The sequence below is a fragment of the Anser cygnoides genome, chromosome 1 (genome assembly GCF_040182565.1).
Source record: "Anser cygnoides isolate HZ-2024a breed goose chromosome 1, Taihu_goose_T2T_genome, whole genome shotgun sequence".
Lineage (NCBI taxonomy): Eukaryota > Metazoa > Chordata > Aves > Anseriformes > Anatidae > Anser > Anser cygnoides.
The window spans coordinates 138,114,119-138,137,021 of record NC_089873.1 but is presented as its reverse complement, the minus strand read 5'-3'; the positions used below and the strand labels follow the sequence as shown (position 1 = coordinate 138,137,021).

Below are 22,903 nucleotides of genomic sequence, written 5' to 3'. Positions count from 1 at the left end.
AAAAAAAGACCTGCAGCCTCGCAGCAGCTGGGAGAGTGAGAGGAGTGAGGAACAGCCTTGCAGGTGCCAAGGTCAGTGAAGAAGGAGGGGGAGAGGTGCTCCAGGCACAGAGCAGAAGTCCCCTGCGGCCTGTGGTGAGGACCATGGTGAAGCAGGCTGTCCCCCTGCAGCCCATGGAGTACCACAGTGGAGCAGGGTTCCACACTGCAGCCTGTGGAGACCACGGTGGAGCAGGTGGACCTGCACTGACGGAGGCTGCAGCCTGTGGAGGACCCCCGCTGGAGCATATTTTGGGCCAGACCTGGAGCCCATGGAGAAGAGCCCACGCAGGAGCAGGTGACCTGGCAGGAGCTGCTGCCCGTGGGGGATCCAGGTTGGAGCAGTTTGCTCCTGAGGGATGGACCCCGTGGTGCGGACCCATATCTGGAGCAGTTCTTGAAGAGCTGCTGCCTGTGGGCAGCCCACGCAGGATCAGTTCGGGAAGGACTGCATCCCGTGGGAGGGACCCCACAGCACAGGGGACAAGAGTGACTGAGAAGGAGCAGCGGCGAAGAAGTGCTATAGACTGACCACAACCCCCATTCCCCCATTCCCCTGTGCCGCTCGGGGGAAGGAGGTGGAAGAGGGCGGATGGAGGGAAGGCATTTTTGTTTTCTTTCCTTTGTTTCTCACTTCTCTAGCTTGTTAGTAATAAGCAGTAAATCTTACTATCTCCCTATGCTGAGTCTGTTTTGCCTGTCACTATAATTGTTGAGTGATCTCCCTGTCCTTATCTCAACCCTTGAGCACTTTGCATTGTATTTGCTCCCCTTCCCCTTCAAGGAGGGGGAGTGAGAGAGCGGCTGAGGTGGAGCTCGGCCACCCACCTGAGTAAAACCACCACAGGTGGTTATCTATCCCACTTGACTGTAATGTGGATTCGAATGTTATAAATTATTCTTGTTTTATTAAAATTTAATTATCATACAAGTGGACCTGACCTTTGTAATTTAAATGCAGCTCATAGAGGATAACGTTGCAGGCCAGTTGTCTTCTCTCTAAAACACATGAATATGATACAGCGGAAAGGCCCACTCTGCATACGGATATAAAAGGATCTCAGCTTCATCCTCACACTACTTCATGGGTCCATTAAAAACTTTAACTTTCCATTGCTTGACATCAGACCAATGATGGCACATTAAATTCCCACTGTAAATTACACATGCTGTGTGTCTGCATCTCTCCTTCTTTAGGAGGGTCCAGCCATCAGATAGCTCTGCTTTGCTACTGCTGCTCAGATTGAACAGGTTACATTTTCATGATCTTTTTAGCATGGTTAACATATATAGCTTCACCCAGAAATTCACCGATGGGCTTACTACTGCTTAATGGGCACAGACATCAAAAATAGTTAGCCCCGTGTGGAAACACAGTCCAGAGCGAAACGGGGCATTTCGTAGGAGATCAGACATGGTACTGTTTGTGGAGACTGCTGTGTTATACAGTCAGGGAATAGAAAGTATGAAAGAGCATAAAAGGTTGGAAAACAGCAATGTTGAAAGGACACAGAGAAATTGTGTAAAACACATCAGATGGAAAAGAAAATGTAGGTGAGGAAGGGAGCAGAAGACAACTGGAAAAGCAGAGTGAGTAAAGGGAAGGAAGGAGAGAAGACAGAGGACAGAAGACAAAATGGTAAGAGAGCAAGTAAAAGGTTTGGGTATAACACAGCACACTCACATGCAGAGAAACTAAGACTGAACGTGAGCAAAGCCCTTCCTCCACTCTGCTGGCTGATGAAATGAATGAGTGAAACACAATTCAGATTACACGCCTGGCCTTTACACAAGCTCCGACTGGTGTATCTCTGTCATCACAGTCACTTTCCCAGGTCCCTCAGAATGACAGCAGAACCCAGTCACCGGACGTGGTGTCTCTGCATGACAAATCTCATCTTTAATAATGGAAAGACACAAATTAGAGGGTGTCTGTCTGGGTGTCCCGTTGTATTCTCTTTCCTTGGCAGCACTTTTTCTGATGTGTGGTGCAACTGCTCACATAGCTGGAGAATGAAAAAGACTTCAATTTTCCTCCATAATCTGCATATGCAGCATACAATGACATCCAGAACAGTGGCCCAGACTAAACACTGGCATGAAGATTACAAATGGACAGAAATGTAAGATAAGTTCTGCTGTGACGTGGAGCTTTCTTGTTTTCTGGGACATGGAGAAGAGGGAAAGGGTGGGAGGGACAACAAACCACAAGCACCCAGACCAAGTCTCAGTCAGCTAGATTGCGAGTTTTAGCAGAGACGGGGTTTGGCATGAGCTGTTGGAGGGCAGATGGGAACATTACTGCATCTTTGAGCACAGGGGTGGGTACAAGGAAATGATTTGCATCTCTCTAGGGCTCATCCTGCCTTCCAAAGCTCTAAAACTTGGAAAAGGTGGGAGGGAGCAGTTTGCAAGAGGTATATTTGCAGCAACACTGATCAAATGGCAGTCCAAGAAAGGAACAAGAACATAAAGCAGCCCTTGCACAGCTAAGCAGATTGTGATCCCCAACTGCTGCTTCTTCATCTGCCTGGGCTGCTGCCGGGCTTGCTGTAGACCTCGGCCTCCCCATACACACACACACTTCTACCAGCTGAGTCAGAGGAATTTGTCCAGAGAGAAGAGAAGTGCCCTAGATGGCTGCTACAGCCCTTCAGCTTTGCATCATAACCAGCAGGCAAAGTCGGACAGGCTGTCACTGCTCCCTCTGGCCTACGTTGTACCAACTGCCCCCACAACCCCTGGAGAGGTGTGGGATTTCCAGAGCACATACAGGCTCTGCCCTCCACCCCAATTAGTTTCCACCATCTGTGCTGCACTTCCTGGGAGCAGAAAACAGACCTGAGATCAGGTCATGAGATGGAAAAAAGTTATGTTCATGCAATGTACAGCTGTTAAAATACATTCCCTAAAATTGTCCTGGTCATTCTTCGAGAGCTTCCTCTGAGCAGAAATGTGGTCGAGTCCTTGAGCAAGCACAATCACCCCTGCTTGGATTTCTTGCTGTTACAATTTCCCTTTTGTCTTCAACAGCTGGTCAAATACTATTAATCCAATAATATTTTTGAAAGACAGAGATTTTTTTTAAGGCTTTCATCTTTGAAGTGGTTCATGTCAAGGCTTTCAAAAAAATGTTGCCCTGCAATTTGAAGGCACTTTCTCCTCTTAGTTGAGGAAAAGCCATTTTAATTCCCTGACAGTGAGTGTGCAAAGCAACACCCAACGGGCAACTGAACCCAGTTGCTTTTCTGACAAAAGCAAATGTAGCAACAAAACCTTTTTTTTTTTTAATTATTAACTCCCTAACATTCAGTAGGTACTAAAAGTGGCATGCTATTGATTTCTTTTTATCCAGAAACACCATCAGCTTTACTCAAGGGCCTGGAAGGGTAACTCAGAGAGTGAAAGCTGATTCTATTTTTAATTCTTTCAATTAATCCAATAGTATTTGATATGTTAAAAAATATCTATTTTTTCATCTTACCTCTTCGCTGTAAACCAAGAATGGTTTTGCTGATTCTTCTGGCATGGAATACTACCCAATATTTGTCTGATTTTAATTACCATTAGTCAGTCTCCTCATTTTTTTGGAGCACATGTGAAATTTGAAGTGGCAGCATACAGGCCATTAAGGTCAAACACCTCAGTTCTGATACAACTCTCTTATAGCTCTTTCCTCAGATTTATCTAGATTGTTTCCAGACAAAAAAAGTGTCACTGATGGCAGCATGGCATTAGAAAATGAATTTATAAGCAAGATGAAAATGATTAGCTGTTATTGAAATGTTCAGGGAAAAGTCTGACAGTGTGCATGTATAAAACTGCCTAAATGACACATTGATGTGTGATTTTGCAACTACGCTGAGTGATTGTTCTTATTACAAAGTAATACATTCCAGTGTGCCACAGTTATTTATGTATTGTAATTTGTTCAAATTACACACATTTTAATTAGCTATAACAAATTAAAAAATATATCTTTTTTATTATTTATTATTATTATTCTTATGAGTAGGCAGTGAAGAACAGAAGGTATTTTTCTCTCAAAGAATGAATACACCTCAAGAAAACTGTCTTTATAATCATTCATCTATTATGATTGTTTATAAAAGTTTCCAATGAAGCTCTTTGGGATCCATCAATGAACTATTCTTATGTGATTTTAAAAGCGTAATGAATCTGATATGGCACACAACATAGCTAAAAAGTTTATGAGCGATGGAAGTATGACAGGCCAGGCGCATACCGTATTCTTATTGGATTATATAGGAGGATTTGTACCATGCCTGCCTGTACTGCAGATGAGGGTAATAACTTCTGTAATTCTTGTACCTGCAGCTGCACAGAACATACTTCAACTATATTATACATTTAAAAATACAAGTGTTTCTCCCATTTAGATTTATTTACAGTGAGCTACTTGGAGGTTGTAAAGGTATTTCTCTCTGAAACACTTTAAATAAATGAAAGAAAACACAGGCAAGATTTAAAAACTCTGCTCCAGATGTATAATCAAAATGCCGTCCTTCCCAGGCAGGCTCATGGAGCTAGGTTTGGAGGCAGTGCTGGCTTTTTATCCCCAGCAACACAGAGGATAGGCAGGCAATGCAAGAGTTCAGTTGTATACACAATACCTTCACAGCAGGAGATGAACCTATATAACCACATTCACCTATTTTTTGCTGTTGGCAAGAGATATATACCATACCAAAAAAAGTTCCAGAAGGAATAAATAAATAGAGAGGGGTACTCAAATCAAAGTGCAAAGCCTTTTCTATATACAGGCTTTGTGTTTTCCCCCCCAACGAGTGCTGGCACAAAGGGCAGCACACCCCACGTAGCAGACATACCAAATTGCTCTGCTTTGCACATGCATGCACCAAAAGATCTACCAATAGGTCTGCCTAGCTATATTATAGCGTAGCCCACTTCTCTCCTAAATAGGAGCAGTTATAACGGAGTGAACATCTTAATAACTGCATAGCTGCTTCAACTAGTTTGTTCCACCTCGTTCAGTTGTGCAGTTATTCCAGAATATGCCCACCCTGCAGTTCCCTCCTGGCTAGTGAGCAACGAGGAGGTGCAATGCCTTATTAGAAGAACTGCCCTCAGAGGCTCTTACTGGAGACACAACTGTACTGACCTAACAGCTTTTGACTTTTATGCCTTGTCTGGGCTGCAGAAAGGTGAATTTACAGCACTGTTACAAAACACTGCTTGCTAAAAACACTCTTGCTAGGTCTGTAACACAGAGCCCAGCACATCTGCTGGTATCTCACAGAAGCACTCTGAGTCTCGCCAGGACCACACACAGGAGCCAGATTAACAGTATATGAAAACTGAAAAAGAAAAAAAAATCCAAAGATTTAAAAACAAAATAAAAATTAAGATTGATACAGCTCCCTAGTGATGTGGTTCTAGTGTGGAGGGTCTTGTGTAGGCAGTTTTCATTATTGCACTTCCTAGTATCCTGGAGCTCTGTGTATATGTATATATGTGTGTGTGTACATATGTACAGTTTTCTAAAGAAAACTTGGAGCAAGCAGAAGGAAAGCAAGGAATTTTATGCTATGGCAAAATGACCAAACCTAGATGGCACTTAGAGACCACGCCAGTGGATTTGACCCTCAGAGAGATGCAAGGATATCTGTATAGCATCCGGGGTGGGACAGTGTCCCCTGTGTAGACCTTCCCCAGAGAGGACTGAACACCATGGAAGCAAGGTTTGATAAACAGCCTCTTAATACTGAGCCCTGGGCTGCAGAGGAGAGCTGTCTCCAGCAGCTTTGGTCCCTCCTCCCAGAAAAGGAGCCTCCCTGCATTCCCCTCCCTCTCCTATACCCAAAATCAGGTGACCCAACTCCGATCTTATCGGGAAGAGTACATGTGCAGGAGGGAGGGGAGAGGTTCAGCCCCAGACATGCATATCAGTTTCATCTGCCTCATTTCTTTCCCGCAAACAGTAAATTTGCTGTCCCTAATTTTCTTACCCAGACACCCTAGCTCCTTTATGCCTGGATCCTACAAGATATGGTTCTCTTATGGGGCTGGGAGGGTCCCAGCACCTTCCCTATCCTTGGTTCAGTTTCCATCATCATTGACACAGGGGTAGATGGGAATTAATTTCTGCAAGCTATTTGTCTAGTTTGAGGCTAGACTGAAGAGAGAGATTATAATAATGTCCCCGCTGGGGGAAATAGTTTTTTTGTCTGTGAAACATCAGTAAATCCACACACACACAAAAAGAGATCAGTGAAGAATTCCCATACTGCAAGAAAAGGTTCTATCAGTTGGTGTGCAACAGAGATTCTAGTCCTCAAAATAAGGACTCAGTTCTCGTGAATTATGTGGCGTCTAATCACTTGCAAACTGACTGAGACCTATCCTATAGCTGAGACATTAAACTGCCTCGCTTCATCCTTACTACCAACCCGAGCTTTCTCCCTACTACTTGCTCTCTTATGCATTTCTTGCTATTGAGTAAGAATTTATGCTACATTCATAGTTTAATTCTGTTGAAAGTCTTTCAATCACAAAACACAAATGTACTGCCAAGTTTTCCCCCGTCCTAAAGGTTCCCAGCTGACTGTCCTATTCCCCCCATCAGCTCTTTACTCAATCTTCTGCTGTCTCTCCCATTTAACATCCCAGTATGACTGCTCTAAACCCTCACATCTTCAGCCACCTCTCTTCTATTTTAGTTCTCTAAACCTTGTCTTCTTGTATAAATCTCTCTCCCTTGGAAGTTGAAGGTCTTTTTTCCCATCTGCCTTCAAACTGGGCTTCTCCCTGCTCCATACTGCAGGTTTTGTCCTCATGCCTAAAAACACAACAGCCAGCACTTACAGAGAGATGTGGTCACTAGCAATGTGGGGTCACCAGCAGCATCAGCTCACCAGCTCTGTCTGATGAGGCATTTAGGCATTACTTGAAATCACATCCCACCTCCATAGCCATGTCCCAGCTCCAAATCAAGATAAAACCCGGACACCCACTACCTTCCACCCACCTCTCCCCTCCCCACAGCCTCCTTTTCATGGGACAGAAACTTGGCACAGAGATCAGAGAGCAGCCAGGCTCCCAGTCTGGACAACAGAGAGACGAGAAGTTGAAGCAAGCCACAGTGACCATCTCCACCACAGCTCCGAGATAGCCATGGAGAAGAGGGGACACTGGTGCCCAGCATCAGTGCTGGTGCCTTTGCCTGCACATGGTGTTTTCTGCAGGGGCTCTGGGTTGTGACGCTAGGGGAAAGACCAGCTCAGTCCCAAGTCAGGACATGCTTGGTACAGGCAAAACCTTTAGATATTTTAATGTGAAAGATGTTTTCCAAACTGGATTGCTTAACAGGCTTCTGTCTCGACACAGAATGGGAATGTTCTACTGGTGCTGAAAGGTTCATCCATCTCTGACACCAAGGCAGCACCTTGCCGGCATTCCAGTCCTCATTCCAAACTACAATCACACAAGAACAACTTTTTTAAAGAAACTTGCCATCATTTTTGACATCATAAAAAACAAAGATTTATTTTTTTTACCATTCTTGGAAAAAGATAAACTCCTTTATCTGGCATTACAAATATTAGATTAAAAATAATTTAGTCTAAGGCAGATAGTTGGCATGAAAAGTTTTAGACCAAACATTAAAAGTTTGGCTAACTAGTAAGGAAATAGAGATTGAGTAATGTCTACTGCTAGTGCTCCTGGACTCACCTATAATGCCTACAAGGGAGAAGTGGACTGTAATAGCTGCGCCCACAGAGATAAAGCAAAGCATCTTTCCAGTGACGACAAACTCTTAGCCTATCAGTAGGTTAAACGGAACAAAAAAGGAAAAATGCAGACAATCCACATTCAAGGACAATGAGAGCAACAATGCAGTCTTGGTAGGTTCAGCATAAAACCGAATGGGTTATAATAACTCCTTAAGAACAGATTCACTTTTTGAATCAATGTCATGCTGCTCCGTAGTGAATATATGAGTTCCCTGGAAAATAAGTCAGTTACAAAAATATACATATGATCCATAACTGAGGTTTGTTTTTGTACTAAAATCAGAGCATTCATAATTGGGCCTGGCTGGGAATAAAACAAAAACAAAACAAAACAAAATCTTTGTTTCCTAAAAGCATGCTCAGTAAGTGTTTTGTTATTTGTGTTGGCACAATAGTGAGTTATCACCCTCAAAAACAGAATATAGGAAAGTCAATCGAAGCTTTTTCATTCAGTAGGAAGTTCTCCTAGAAGTAAAATATCTTGTTTTGCAATCTTTCTAAAAAATATTTTTACCTAAAAGCTATGAAAAGATTAGGCAAGAATAAACCATGGCTTGTTCCTGCCTCTCAGTAAAGCCAGTGGCAAATGTCCCACACACTTACATAGAACCGGTTGGGTTTCCTAATCCATCAATAGCTGAATTATTGTATCTGTCTTCCACTGATAAAAAATTCACATTCAGGACATAAAAGCAAGTGGGTCAAGAACCTACAGCATGTGGAGCCTGAGATATTTCCCTTTTCATAAAATGTCTGATATCCCAGGCAAAGAAAAAGCTTTGGAAACAATTAGAAAGACATAAAAGATAATATCAAACAAAAGTGATGATTTTCATGAATGAAATCCTTACAGTTTGACAGCTGGAAGTAGCCTAAAGTTGCTCTTCCAACATATTACTTAATCAAATAAAAACTAAGCCTTTTATAAGAAATCTGCTATCTTTATAGTGGATACATATTCTGGCAGACAACAATGCCGTTCAAGTATAATAACAGCTCTAGCTGATGACTGCTGCTAAAAATGTGGGCACTGAGTAAATGTCAGCATTGCACAACCATCGGTGGCTCCGAACAAGCTGGGCTGGGCACGGTAGGCAGGATCACGGAGCTCTGACACATGTGCCCAGACAAGTTGCTTCCAGTACCCAAGGCACCAAATACCTGTAACGCACAGTGTGCAAACAGCCAGCCTCCCCATAATTTCCAGTCGCCTCTCTAATAAAGATACCTCTGCTGAAAAAAATCAACTAAATGCCGTATGCCATCACTGGGTTTCTTCAAAAGAACTGCCTCTCAGAGTATCTTCTAATTTTAGAACAAATTAATATTGCATGTTACTTTCTTTACGACTCTTCTCGTTTTGCCCATCATCCACGGAATATCTACTTGAAACCAATCTCCCCTCTACTTCAAACTACCTTTTCCAGCTCTAAACACCTCCCAGAGGCCCAGCTCTCCCACGATGGCTACTATTGGTCAACCATTACATACAGGTAAAGGGCCAGCTGCCCTTCTGTTCATCCTCCTCTCTTTCTCCTTGTTCTCCCTCTTTGTCCTCCCCTCTCTCTCCTTTTTCACCTCAGCTTGGCTTAAATATTTCTCTGGTTTGTCTTCAGGGAAGCATAAAGATGAAAAATGGCCCTGTAATCAAGACAATGGAATGAGATTCATGAGAGATCAGTTCCTGAATTCACCACAGCCTCTTGTATAACTGGAGGAAGAGCATTATTTTTGTTGTAATCCAAGTTCCACTGGAGTCAACCTCCTCACTAACTTTAACTCAAGGCCTTTTCCAGTGAATTTCCACTTCTTTGGGAATGTTTTTTCTTCGCTCCATTTTATAGTCTGTTTAGCCTGCAGCTGCTACCGACAGGGGAGCTGGCTCTTACCTAATCCAGTGGGACAGGATCTTTTCTGGATCCCACTGCTATAACGTAAGTAAATGTGGTTAAACATAGCCAATGAATAATACCTGTGAATAGCTATGTACCTATAAAACTGTTTGCATTTGTTATATCCACTTGTTCCCACCCCTCAAATCTCACAGTTCTTCTGAAGATTTGATCCTAGAAATACTTAAAAATGAATAATTTAATATGTGATCAAGCATGACAGCATCCACAGGACTTCTCCAGGCAAAGGATTATGGCTGGACTGCACGTGGCTGAACTGACTGTAGGTAACACAAAGAAATATATTGATATTTCACATGCTTACCTACAGATATAGCTTTTATTGTGCCCTAGGAATTGAAGAAATAAGCTTATAGAGACCTATTCATTCTATCAAGAGAGAGAGATTTCTCAGATGATCCACAATTTATGGAGTATGATCCTCTGAACTAGCCAGCAGTTCAGAATTATTGATTTTAAATTGGCTCAGATAGGTTTCAACCTGAAATATATTAAATGTAATCTGCCTACAATAGGCTAATAATATACTGAAATCTCTAAACTCTTTTTCTGCATCTGTGTGCATGCCAAGGCATATACTAAATGTAGTTTTCTCTCAGTCCTTTCCTATCCTGCAGCCAAAACCACAAGCCCTTCAGTAAACTGCAACAGAGAAGGTAGTTGCTATTTCATTTTTAGCGAATTAGACGATGTACGTTTGGTACCCATAGCTATTCTTTTATCGGTAAAGATGTTGTGATTTTGGTGTTATCTCTCTTGGTTTTAAGATCATAAAGTATTGCAAAGAACACATACATTAAAGCATTATCTAAAAGATACTGAGAAACATTTCTAGCACACAGAGAAAACAATTGACTTCAAGTTAGAAAAAATCTCTCTAGCATTAATCAGTGACTGCTGTTTATGGAATTTTACAAAGTGTTTTACATCTGTTCCTTGTGCAGTTTGTGAAGACGGAAGACTTTTTAATACATCTTAACTATGATACTATTTTAATGACTGTATTAAATGGCTATGCTACTGTAGATTCTGTAGTATACTAAATGCTTTTCAACGGTACAAACCTGCTGTCCTTTTCAAAAAATAAAAAATAAAAAATGGCATCCACTTGCAAATTAGTGGACTAGAATACACATTCTTCTGACCTTTTGTCAGAGTAAGTTGTACTGTATCTACCCTTCTGTGGCTCATAGTTTGACTATTTAGCTAACCTTTTTTTTTTTAACTTTTTTTTTTCACAGAAAATGCATTATATTTTGGTGTCATAATTTTTTTCTCCTTTTACCACTGGCACATTATGTTTTTTAAAGAATGTTTATGTAATACCCTATTTGCATCTTTAATACATTTTGTTTAATTTAAAAGACAAGAGCTGAGCATGCACATTACTGATGCAGAAAGCATAGTAATGGCACAACAGACCTTTATTTGTCAGCTGAAATCATGTGTGTATTCAACCAAATTTTTTTCTTTGAAATTAGAAATTAGAAAGTTAAATATATATGCTAAAAACATCTATAACAAAAAGAGAGGAGGTGACTTCAGTGCCCTAATCTCCAGTTTGAAAGCTTAGACTTCTTAAAGTGCCTAAAGTGGTTGGATACGTAAACCTTACTGAAATTTTTGTGGCATCTGGGTGTCTAGCTCTAGCAGAATATTCTGCAACTCAGGAGTTTGCTATTATATTAATTTCCAGCTAGATCCTTGAGCCAGGCAAGTGATGGGGAGCAGATACATTTTTTAAAAAAATCACCAGTGATCTGGGAAACTGCTGAATTTCATAATGATCTTTGGTCAAACATGTAGTACTGATTATCTACCTAACACAGCAACTTGTGCCAAATCACCTATCTTTAACAATAATACCATCTTAATTTCATAGTTTGTATTATTTTATAATGTCAGAACTTTCCTCAATTCATCTTGAAATGATTGGCATTTTGTTAGATTCACAAAAGCCCCCATCAAATATTATATACCTTTACATACATTCAGTATCCATACTCGTGGAGATATGATGTGGACAGACCACTAATATATAGACATAATTATATAGATCAATTTAAAATATTTTAATTTAAAGCAATTAAATAACACTAATGTAGTGTGAAAAGAAATGCAATGTAACAGTTCATGGTGTTTTTACATTAAATGTAATAAAAGAATACAATCCTTGATAATGAAGTCCTGGTCTTATGAAGACAGAGAGGAAATTTACTATTAGATTGCCAATCTTGGTATGATTCAGAAGTCACGGGGCCCACAAAAAATCGATTTTCAAAAACTAATAGAGATGTCCTATTAGCCCCAACAGACTTTGGGTCAGACTCTGAGAAGCATATGACTGCCTACAAATGCATTGTGCAGATGCCTGGCCTGCAGGCTCTTCCCCGTATGCTAGAAAACAAAAAATTCTTCTTCATATCAAGAATACTAGAGCTTCAAGATCTGTAAGAAATGATAAAGTATTGGGTGATAAGAAACCCACTATTCTAGATGCATACAGTGAGACAAAAGAAAATCCACCGTGTCATTATGGGATGTCCTCCAAGCACTCTAATGGCCATGCAAAGTGCCTTGCTATCGACAACAAAGTTTTCTGACAGAAAGCATACTCACTACTGATAACATGCCCAACAACTCATCCACATAAAACACTTTATTATCACAAGCCTTGTCCTCTCCCAGGGACCCAAGCTTGTTTCTAAGGGATCACACAAGGAAGGAAGTGGAGCTGACAACTGTCATGAGGTTTCTGAGTGAGTAGTGCCTCCAGCCCTGCGGTCCACGATGGACTGGATCTCGTTCCTTAGCACACTGCATAACAGTGAAGAAACTGGTTATAAAGAGAGAGAGAGAGAGACAGAGAGGAAGGAAAGAGAAAAGGAAAAGCCTACCAGTTAACCCAAATGTCAGCATTTGTCTTGTATTTGCTCGGTACTGATGGAAAGCCAAGAGAAGATAAAAAGTTTTTTATGTTAGGCCATTCCTCCTCTATTAGGTATTTTCATTTTCCTCTCATATACCAAGAGAGCACTTGGGCTTTCACTTTAAAACTAGTTACAAAACTGAATACCACAGATTATTTCCAAGAGCAAACATAAAGGACCATAAACTGGAGGAAAGAGCTTTTAGAGGTGGATGCTGGTGATGTGCCAGGTAATGATCAGAGACTAACCTAATTATAAGGGAGTATTTACAGCAGCTTTGGATGTTATCAATTCTGTGATTCTGTTAAAGTTTCAGTAAAAAGCAGGCTTGGACCAACAATTTCAGTCTTGTTCCTAACAAGTTGTTTGTTGTTTGTTTGTTTGTTTCAACAACCCAATTTTCTTTCCAACTTTTAAGTATTTGGTAACAATCATAAGTGAAATCAAATGCCTTTCTTGCAGGTCATGAAAATACAGACTGATTCAGGCAGATATTAGTCTCAAGCATCTTTCTTGAAAGAAGGTCTGGGTCTTTGGTCTTACGTTAAGCACATTATGAGAACTATTTGCATCTAAGTTAATTTATTGATTAAGAATATGCATTTAACTGCAATTTTATCTGTCCTGCTTCAGCAGCACATAGGACAGAACCAAGTCCTTTACTCAAGAGGGTGTCCGGCTGAGCTGTCATTGTAGCTCCATTGTTTCTCTCCTGAGCTGTCTCCAAACCCCCACTATACAGACCTAGAAACTAGTGGACGGCAGGGGCTTCCTGATAGGTGCAGAGATATCAAAACCTTGTGTTCTACGAAGTGCTACATGTTCAAAATGCAGTTTGGTTCCCACCTGTGTAACAGTTTGCACTGTGCATCGTTAAAAGAAGGCGTATACAACTACATAGATTTTGCAACCAGGATTAAATATCCACAACCTTTAAGTATTTCACAATTAAAATAATAATGGTAGGCTTTATTTGACTAATGAAATAAAAATGAACACTTACTTGAACATTTCATTAATGTTTCATATCAATCAAGAAATAAAATACTCTTGATTTTTTATTGCAGTATTTGCATTACTGAGAGATCTTTAAGGCATCAACAAATGTAATGAAATATTTTATTTGCAGCACTTTTGCCCTCACCTGGACTGAAACATTCACGGGAAAAGATAATGAACATGCATGCAAATAATGGGGAAAAGAAGAACAGCAGCAAATAACAGCAGAAAGATTCCAAAAGAAGCCTAAATTGTTGCTGGCAGATTTTTCCCTAGTTAAATACACCAGTGAAAATTCCCCTTTAGGAAAATGCATACAGAGCATATAGGAAAATTATTGTATGGGCTGTTTTCCAAAAATACCATGACTATAAAGCATAATTAGATGGCAAGTATGTGAATAACTAAGTTTAAATCCTTAAGAGTAATGAGATTCATTTGATAATTGTATGAATGCAAGATAAATGTCATCTTTTTAATTTGTTCTCTGATCACTGAGGATGCAGTTTGATGGACAACTTTACAGCAGCACCTTGATCTAAGCAGTGACTGCTCTAAGGTTACTTGGATAATTTGCTAGATTATATTTCAAATGGATTGACACCCCCCCCCCCCCATCCAGCTCAACACACAGCAGGAACAAATGCATGCGTTCATACAAGGGAAATATAAAGGGAGGGAAAGCAAACAAAGGTGAAAGGGCAGGTTTTCTACAGCCATGAAGTACAGCTTTACTTTGCTTTGCTTTTTTTTAAGGGATGCTCAGATTTTTCTGCTGTTACATGATTTTTAGTGCTGGAAAGCTTAGAAACACAGCAGGCAGCAAGGCTTGCAATAACATCACAAGGAAGGGTGGCACCCAAGTGTTCCATCTGCTCAGCTGGTGCTCTCTCAAAATTGCAATTTAACCCCTAGAAAGACAACCCTGTCAAGGCAGCCATACTGTAACCTGCTGTATGGCTCAGGTAATCGATCTGAAACGTTTAAATGATAGGTGAGAGCCCCATTTGTCACTTCCTCCCCTGCAGATATGTAAAGAAGAAAATGGAACTCACCATTATTCACCAGGACATGGAGTGGACAATTCTTTGCTCGAAACTGCTGCACAAATTGCCGAATAGACTTCATGGAAGCCAAATCACAGTATAAAAACTCCACTGGAAGAGAAGAGGGGATGAACAAAAACAGATTTAAGACAGTTATAAAGCTTTAAAAATATACTTACATACATCAGCAAGAACTCCTGTGATAATGTCACCAAAAAAAAAAGGGTAAACATTTTAAAACTCAGCTAGGCTTTTGCAAATTATTGGTAAAGCTGGCTGGTCTCAGAAGATTCCTTCTTTCTTCTCTTCCTTCCTCCATTTCTATTTTAAGCCATCGATTCTTCACACAGCAAACATGAGGAATGCTGCTCCCAGAGGGTGAAAAGGGGTTTCAAATGGAGCAAATATGTCCAAATCCCATTGCTTTTTCTATTGCTAGAGGGCCTGCAGCTCTCCAACACTGAGATGAAAAGACATGGAAGCTGAAAATTAAATGGCGAGAGGAGAAGCCACGTTGGGTGCCACTATGTTTCTTAGAGGATGACAAATATGATGTTCCATGTTTTTTGTTGTTGTTGTTTTTCCAGATTATCTGCTGAATGTCTCAAAATACATTTAACACCATTATATTTTTATTTCCAAGAAAATAGATCTCTGATAAAAGCATCCTTTGTCCAAGGCATCAGTCAGCCATTGACCCTCATTCCAATGACAGAAAATTAATTTAAAAAGTAAAAATGAAAGCTTAACAAAATACCCCAGTAATTTTAAACCCATCAGATCTGAAAATTCTTATCCTGCCTCAGTTCCTCAGCTTTCTCACCCCTGACTCTCAAAGCACCACTTCGTCTGCTTCCTTGCCTTAGGTGACAGCCATGACCGGAGTTATAATGTGCAAGCAAGGGGGGCTCCCCCACAACAGCAGTCACTATCCCTTACTACTAGTAAAGTAGTAAGAAATATGAAAGTCATACAAAACACACTCCCCTTGCTCACTGTGTCCTTGCAGGGCAAGCGCTTACTTCGATTTGATTTCACCAAACTCACTGTCTTTCTGAGCTGTGGCAGCCTCTGCCTGGCTCCCAGCATCATGTTGGCCACCATGGCTGAGTACCGGGGCTCCCACCCTGCTTGACCTCCAGGTCCTTGCTGCATTGTTCCCCACCTCTTCTGCTCTCCCACCTCACTGCTGCCCCCCTTTGCTCCGTGGGAAGCAACAGCTACCCCTTCCTTGCACATGGCCTCCCCCACCTCCTCCTATAGAAGGAACAGGCTTTAAATGAAGGGAAAATTAAAGTTACACAGCTCTTCACACACATGCTAAAGAAAACGTTTCTTACAGGAACATTAAACTATTCAGTAACCAGGCTACAGTACAGGCTGTAAAAAGTGACCTTTCCTTGCTACTGTTTTCCCTGCTCCATCGGTGATGTTTACCAAATTGTTTCATCCTGTCACAATCAGGGCTGCAAGCTGTACCTATAATGCTTCTTTATAGTATGCCTGTGCAATATGGATTCAGGCGGGCCTGCAGGCACAATAGCAAGCTAAATAACAAGGCAATCACAGCTTTTATTAAAATCCTTTATAGAAGAGCATTTCCCTTGGTTCCCTTCAGTTTTACACAGTGCAGAGCTTTAATAATCCTTACACGTTTGGAATGGAGACAATATTAGCCCACAGAAATGATCTTAGTGAATTCGTATAAATTACTCAGTGGTCCTTTCCAGGAGAGAGAGGGAGAGTAGATTCCAGCTTAAAAACACTTTAAATACATTTTTTTTTCTACATGGTTGTAAAGTCACACAATTTCAAGCACACTATCACATGACTAAGTCTGGATAATATCTTGAGTTCTCTATAGACCTTTAGGAGATCTGTAATTTTGCTTAATTTTACCCATGTCCTGCACCAGAGGTGGCAAGGAAATGCAGAAGTTATTAACTCCTGTTAAAGAACAGAGTTGTTCAGGTTGTTCCTCCTGTGGCCTGTATCACTATAACCAGTCAGATACACAAAACCTGGTTTTACTAACTTATTAGTAACTAATGCAACAAGGAATGGAACGAAGACCTAAGTGAGTTTTTATCCTGACTGTGCATTTGCTCTGCTTCTCCGGGCAGCTCATCAGGGAAAGAGATAGGAAAGGGCTGATCAGCTTCTTATAAGGCAGTTCCTTACACCACCACTGGAGGAGTCCTTTTTAACACAAAATACTCATTGTGGTACAGAAGACATTGGGCTTCCATCAGCAGCAGTACATGGTGGCACAGTGCAGGGTCCAACCACATCTTCAGCACCTGTATGGACTGTGGCAACATCAGTCACTCTCCTGGTGTTTGCTAATGCCACTAAATGCACAAGGAAGGCAGGTGCCTGACAACATTCACTAAGCTAAATTTTAATTTCTTCCCTCATCAAAATTGTGCTTTTCTGTGTTGCCAACAACAACCCACACTGCGGTGAGATAGCCAGTATGGCAAGACAAGTGCTTTTCAGGCTGACCAGTACAACCTCATCCTTCCAAGAAGGTAACTTTTTGCTACACCTGTCCCATCTCCCCTCCTTTAATTTTGCAGTTTTGCAGCAAATGCTGTCTTTTGTTATGACTGTACAGTGATGAGGTTAATGGCATACTAGGGCTAGACTATCATTACTAAGCTTATTTACTTTCTTATTTGGGGAGTGTGTCATTGTATTCAACATTTATAAAGCACTTTCCATCAAAAGATCAGAACCTGCTTTGGAAAGGAAAACAAACAAGCAAATCAACCCCAAATTTTTCTTTTCACTCACAGGGCAGAAACCTTAATGACCAAAGTCCTTATTCATGCTCGGTCATGCACAGCAGGTCTCTGCCAGTTTCACCGGAGGCAGCGCCACGCTGCCCTAGATGCCATTCCACTCTGGAAAGTGGGACAGAAAAACTGCTCTGAGTCAGCCATTGCAGGGCTGTGAATAGAAACCAAACTTCTTCCTGTCTCAGGGTCTGTGTATTTTGATATAGTACTGTACTGAGGTATTATGCATTTAGAAGATAAGGATATCAGGTAGTTTTTAGAATATTTCAAAGTATGCAAAAATATACTAAGTGAACCTTTTTTTTTTTTAAATCTTTATTAAAGACCAGCATTTAATAATGTGAGCAAATGACCAAACCTGTACTTGCACTAACAATGTGAATTTAACAACTTTTCAGAAACAATGAGGGGAAAAGGTTTTCTGTGTAAGGTAGGTATGAGCAAAGAGAATAAAAATGTGCAATAACAGCAGGCGAACTGAAATATAAGCCAATATTAATATTTAGATATATCATTTCATATCATTTTAGATTGTCTGCCACTAGACTTCAAATTATTCAAAGTACCTATTAATTGATAATAATGGTCATTCTGCTTTTGAGTTCAATAGTATAGTAAGTTTTAAAAATTAATGGGTTCCTTTGATTTGCTGTATGACATTAAGAATAAAAATAGGGAATAGAATCTACATATAAAATATCTATATACATATACTCTACATCTATACTTCAGCTAATTCTACTGAAATACCCTAATTTCTAACTCTCTCCCATTTTATCTCGTCTTTTCCTATTCTTCCCCTTTTTTTCAGATACTTCTAGAATGACAGCCATGTCTGTGTTTCTTTCTTCTAGTAGATATGTCCCTTGTTCTTATCTAAATAATCTCCCCAAAGAAAGTGAGCAGGTATTTGTCAGACACCGGTGAAAGTATTCACTGCTAAAAATATCTTACTGTTATTTTATTGTAATTTGATGACTCCGTCGTCAGGAAATTATTAGCTAATAAAATATAAAAGGAGCATAATTTCCCAAAAGACATCTAGTGCTACTAATACCATTATCCACCTATGAACAGATATATATAGACAGTGCTACAATTGCTGCTTTGCATAGCTGCTTTCTTTTAAACATGCATCTGTCGCAGCACCTTCAGCAGCAGTTTTTCTGGTTGCTCCTCAGTAAGACTTGCTTATCCCACAGAGTTATGCTGGTTCACAGCACACGGCACCACTGAGCACCTACGTACTGTCTGTTCCTGCACCGTATGCCCTCAGCTGACATGGTGATGGTCACCGACATCAGAGGACATGATGGACGGGTGCCTTGGAGAGCTTACTGACACCGTGAGACCCATGAGAGCCTGACACAGGCTCTGAGTGCTCACTCGAGTTTGCCCCTTAGGGTCAGTTTCCCTGAGCTGCATTTCAGGCTGACTGCTTCTTCATGTTATTAGCATGCCTTTACTTTTGAACATTTACAATTCCCTTCCTTTGCTTTCCATGACAGCACGGTTGACTCTGGTTCCACATTTTGAGGGGGGGGGAAAAAAAAAAAAAAAAAAAAAACAAAGGCATGAAATGGAATTTTGGTCTCCTACAGAAGGAAAATTTAGAGGGCAAAAGAATGGGCAGATATTGTAGTGAATGGTCAGGAACTGTAAAGTTCTGTGATATTCACCGATCAGCTGAGTACTGGAAATGCAATACCGGGGCTTCCACAAAGGCTATGTCATTTAGTTTTGATTTAGATCAGATTAGGATGAGTTGGAAGCCACCTACAAACTGATTATTTTTCTGCATTCAACTCTAAGCCATCATTCTGAAATCATTATGGACAGCTACAACTCCACATCACCAGAAATCATAAGTCAGAGTCAACTTTCTTTCATTGCTAATGTCAGTGCAGTGTTCCATCATGCTTTCATTTTCTTTGTTTAAAAAAAAAAAAAAAAAAAGCAAAGGGTCCATTCTGGGGAAAGCTGTAACTCTGCCCAGAGTAGCAGGGAGTTGGGAGCTCCTTTGTGATGGAAAGTGGACTACAGAAAGGACTGCTTTGCCCATTTGCCACCCGTCTTCAGTGTCTGAAGATGTCAGCAGGAAGAGTTATTTCTCCAGCAATGCACGAGGAATGGTTCCTAGACAAGATCATCACAAATGCTGAGGAGTCACTATTCATGCTCCAGCACATGCTGCAAAAGCTCCACGTGGGTGCATTGTTTCTCTGGGTGCTGTATCCCCTGAAGAGACATTGAGGAGTTCGGCTGACCACCACACAGTCATACTTTGGCATCTGCACAGAAGCAAGGAGAAATGTTGTCCTGCTCGTGAAAGACCTGACTACGCTTCTGAGCACCTGGATGGTTGTTGTTCATCAGAAACTGCTCTTAATGAGGCAAGCACCATCTGATAGATGATGCGTTGTAAAGCTACAGAAGCTCTGTGAGCAAGGTGGCAGGTGGAAATAGAAGTGGAGCAAATACCAGCAGAGTGAAAGTATGAACTGGGAGGAGGCGAAGGCATAAAGCAGTACTGGCTGGAGCCTTCTTCCCTTTTGCCACTGCACTGTCACTGCTGACAGTAATAAAGCGTGGCCTTGTCTGGCCCAGTCTTAAGAGACAAGCGTGGTATCTCCCTTCTCCCTTTCTAAAGTGCAGTGGTCCTCACTCCCCAGAGAAAGGTGTCCCAGAATCAGCTCATCTTTCTGAGCAAGCTCTGCTCATCTGTTTGTGCATGTCTTCCAGCCAAAAGAAAAGCCACTCTCACTCAAAACAGGGCTGCCAAGAGAGGGGGGTGAACTTCTGGCCAGATGGAAATTCGGACCAGCTGAGCTCAAAAGCTGGTCAAAAACTAGTCATTATATGACAATGCTGTGAGAGGAAAATGCGAAAATGGTTCTACGCCATTAACACAACCCCGGGATTTATCGGTCTACAACCTGGGCACGTGTGGAAGCACACAAGCCTCTGTCAGCAGAACAGGACTCCTGCTAACAGAATATTCCTACATCATCTGGGACTAACTCAAGGGCTGCGGTGCAAGTCTGCCCAGACGTGCATGATGACAGAGTGTTTCCAAAGGACTACAGAATGCTTACTTTAAAAGAACTGCTGGGGAAAAAAAAAAAAAGTCAAACAAACAAAACAAAACAAAACAAAAAACAACAAGGCAAATAAGGCGTGTACCATCCAATTGTGTATTGGGTACAATAATAGACAGTCATCACAAATGCAGCCAGCACAGCATCTCCTATTTATGCTGTGCTCCTGCCCTTCTGCACTTGATGACCTCTCTGACTCCTACACCACGACCACTCCAGAATCTGCCCTATTCTGCATAAGAAGCCAAGATTCTCAGGAATTAAATATTAAAGCAGTTAATGCAGAGAAAAACCTAGTGTGTGCAATGGTACCTACGCACTGGTTGACCCCTAATTCCAGCTGCATTAATGGTGACAATTTGCATAACTTTGGCTCCCGATTCATTAAACTATTTTAAGTATGTGACTGTGAACCAAAATGTTGGCTGTTGCCTGATGGGGACCTTACAAGTTCCCCCTCACCCTGCCCAGTCTTCTCAGTCCTCTATTGGTCTGAATAATGTTGTGGCATTTTTACAGATCACCGATCTTTCATAGACTTTCAGAGACTAAAAGAAAAAAAAAAATCAACCATGGCTAGCTCTAGCATGGATTTACTGCCTAAGCTGATATGCCATAGAAGAAGGGGACAGATGAAGCACATCCATCTGCAAAGTGTGCAAGTGCAATGCTGCGGACCGAAATACTGAGCATACCTAAAGACATACAGCTTGGGTATGGTCATTAAAAGATATACTCACGGCTTTAGTTGGACTAGTTTGTCTACAGCCTTCCAGACGGCAAGTGAGAACACTTACATTTAGCTGAGCCTTCCCTGAGTCACCCATTCCTGTGCCACCAACTTTAAAGGCAGCTGGGAGAGACTAGCTTCCTGAGCCCCATGTTAGCCTTTGTGAGCCGCCTCTGAATGGCGTTCTGCAGCCTAGGCAGTGAAAAAAGAGCTCTGCGCTGGTGTTCACAACATAAAGAAAAGTTCACATTGGGCAAATATTAGAAGCTTATGCTTCCCCCACTCCCAGGACAGTTTGAACACTGTCTGCTCAAAGAGCTATAGAAAAAAAAATGTATTTAATGCTGCTATTTCTTAACCATGTAACTTTAACCTATTGTACTAAGAGAAAAGAGAAAAAAAAATCTTTAGCTTTCCAACAGACACTTTCTCCTACAGAGGTGGAAGAGTAAAATAAAAAAAGAAATTTGTCCTCAGAAACTGAGCAATCTGGCTTTGCTACTTTCACCTTCTGTAATAGAAGTGTGTGGACTAGTCCAGTGATCATTTAACCTGTTACATTCAACAAACACCTGTAGCTCTTGTGCACTGGTTAATCAAAGAAAGCCAACTTCCAGGGTAAGAACAGTGTTTCAGTTCTCTCCCTGCCAAATGCTCGCATTACTGCCAAAATATTAGATGATTACAGGAGAGTCTCTGAATGGATTCACCGTTCATGTTCCCTGAGCACTGGGATGTAGCAGCAATACAAAAAAAGAGGGAGTCCATGTAAAGCACCAGAACTGCTCATGTGTGACTCTGCTAATTGTACTGCAAGTTAGGATGTTATTTAAATATGTGATCATTTTAGCAGGATTCCTACACTGCAGGCATAGTACGCTGTGGGTTTTCCAAATATATAAGTAGTGCTTTGCTGTATAATATTTAATATTTTATGTTCAGCAGGGACAGGCCTTGAAAAAGAAATTGTCTGTCATCAATTTATAAGAAAAGTTTAGAAGATGGTGGAAGTGGGATCCATAGTGAGCTCTCAGGGTGAGGAAGATTATCTCAGCTTCCTGTGGGTAAAATTTCATCCAGATTATTTACTGGGGAGGCTTTATTTCTCTATGAATAGCAAATACAATTATAGATACATAGAAAAATTCCTCGTATACTTGCTAGAAATTACATGCTGTCTCCCTTCCCTCCTCTTGCATTTAGGTGCTCATCACCCAGATTTATGACTGCAGAGAAACAGAGTCCTCTGATACCCTCCCTTGTTGTGATGGGAAGAATTTCTTTGATTCTACCCCACTGAACAACATCTTTGGGAACCTTTCTGTCATCATTTCTAGCACCTACTGCTGTGCCTTCACATAGGCTGAAAGTAACTATGAGTTTGGCAGCTTCATAGCCCCCTTCATAGCCCCCTGGAGAAATGGTGGAAAAACGACATCCACATCAGTTTTGATCTGGGGCTGTTATTTGGGGAAAAAAAAAAAAAAGTGTTGCAGTGAAGATGCTTCTAAAATCTCTTTTCAAGGTTGAGGAAGGCAACATTGATCCTGCTGTTAAGTATATTTTCTTTCTT

At 41.1% G+C, this 22,903-nt stretch overlaps 1 protein-coding gene across 3 annotated transcripts in view; it reads right to left on the bottom strand.

The window, feature by feature from the left end:
* DHRSX (dehydrogenase/reductase X-linked) overlaps positions 1-22,903 on the bottom strand; it is a 169,195-nt gene that overhangs the window by 46,918 nt on the left and 99,374 nt on the right. For all 3 annotated transcript variants that reach the window (XM_066982978.1, XM_066982969.1, XM_066982965.1), the window contains one exon: positions 14,711-14,812. In XM_066982978.1, the coding sequence (XP_066839079.1) occupies positions 14,711-14,812 (102 nt within the window). The remainder of the gene's footprint in view (positions 1-14,710; positions 14,813-22,903) is intronic.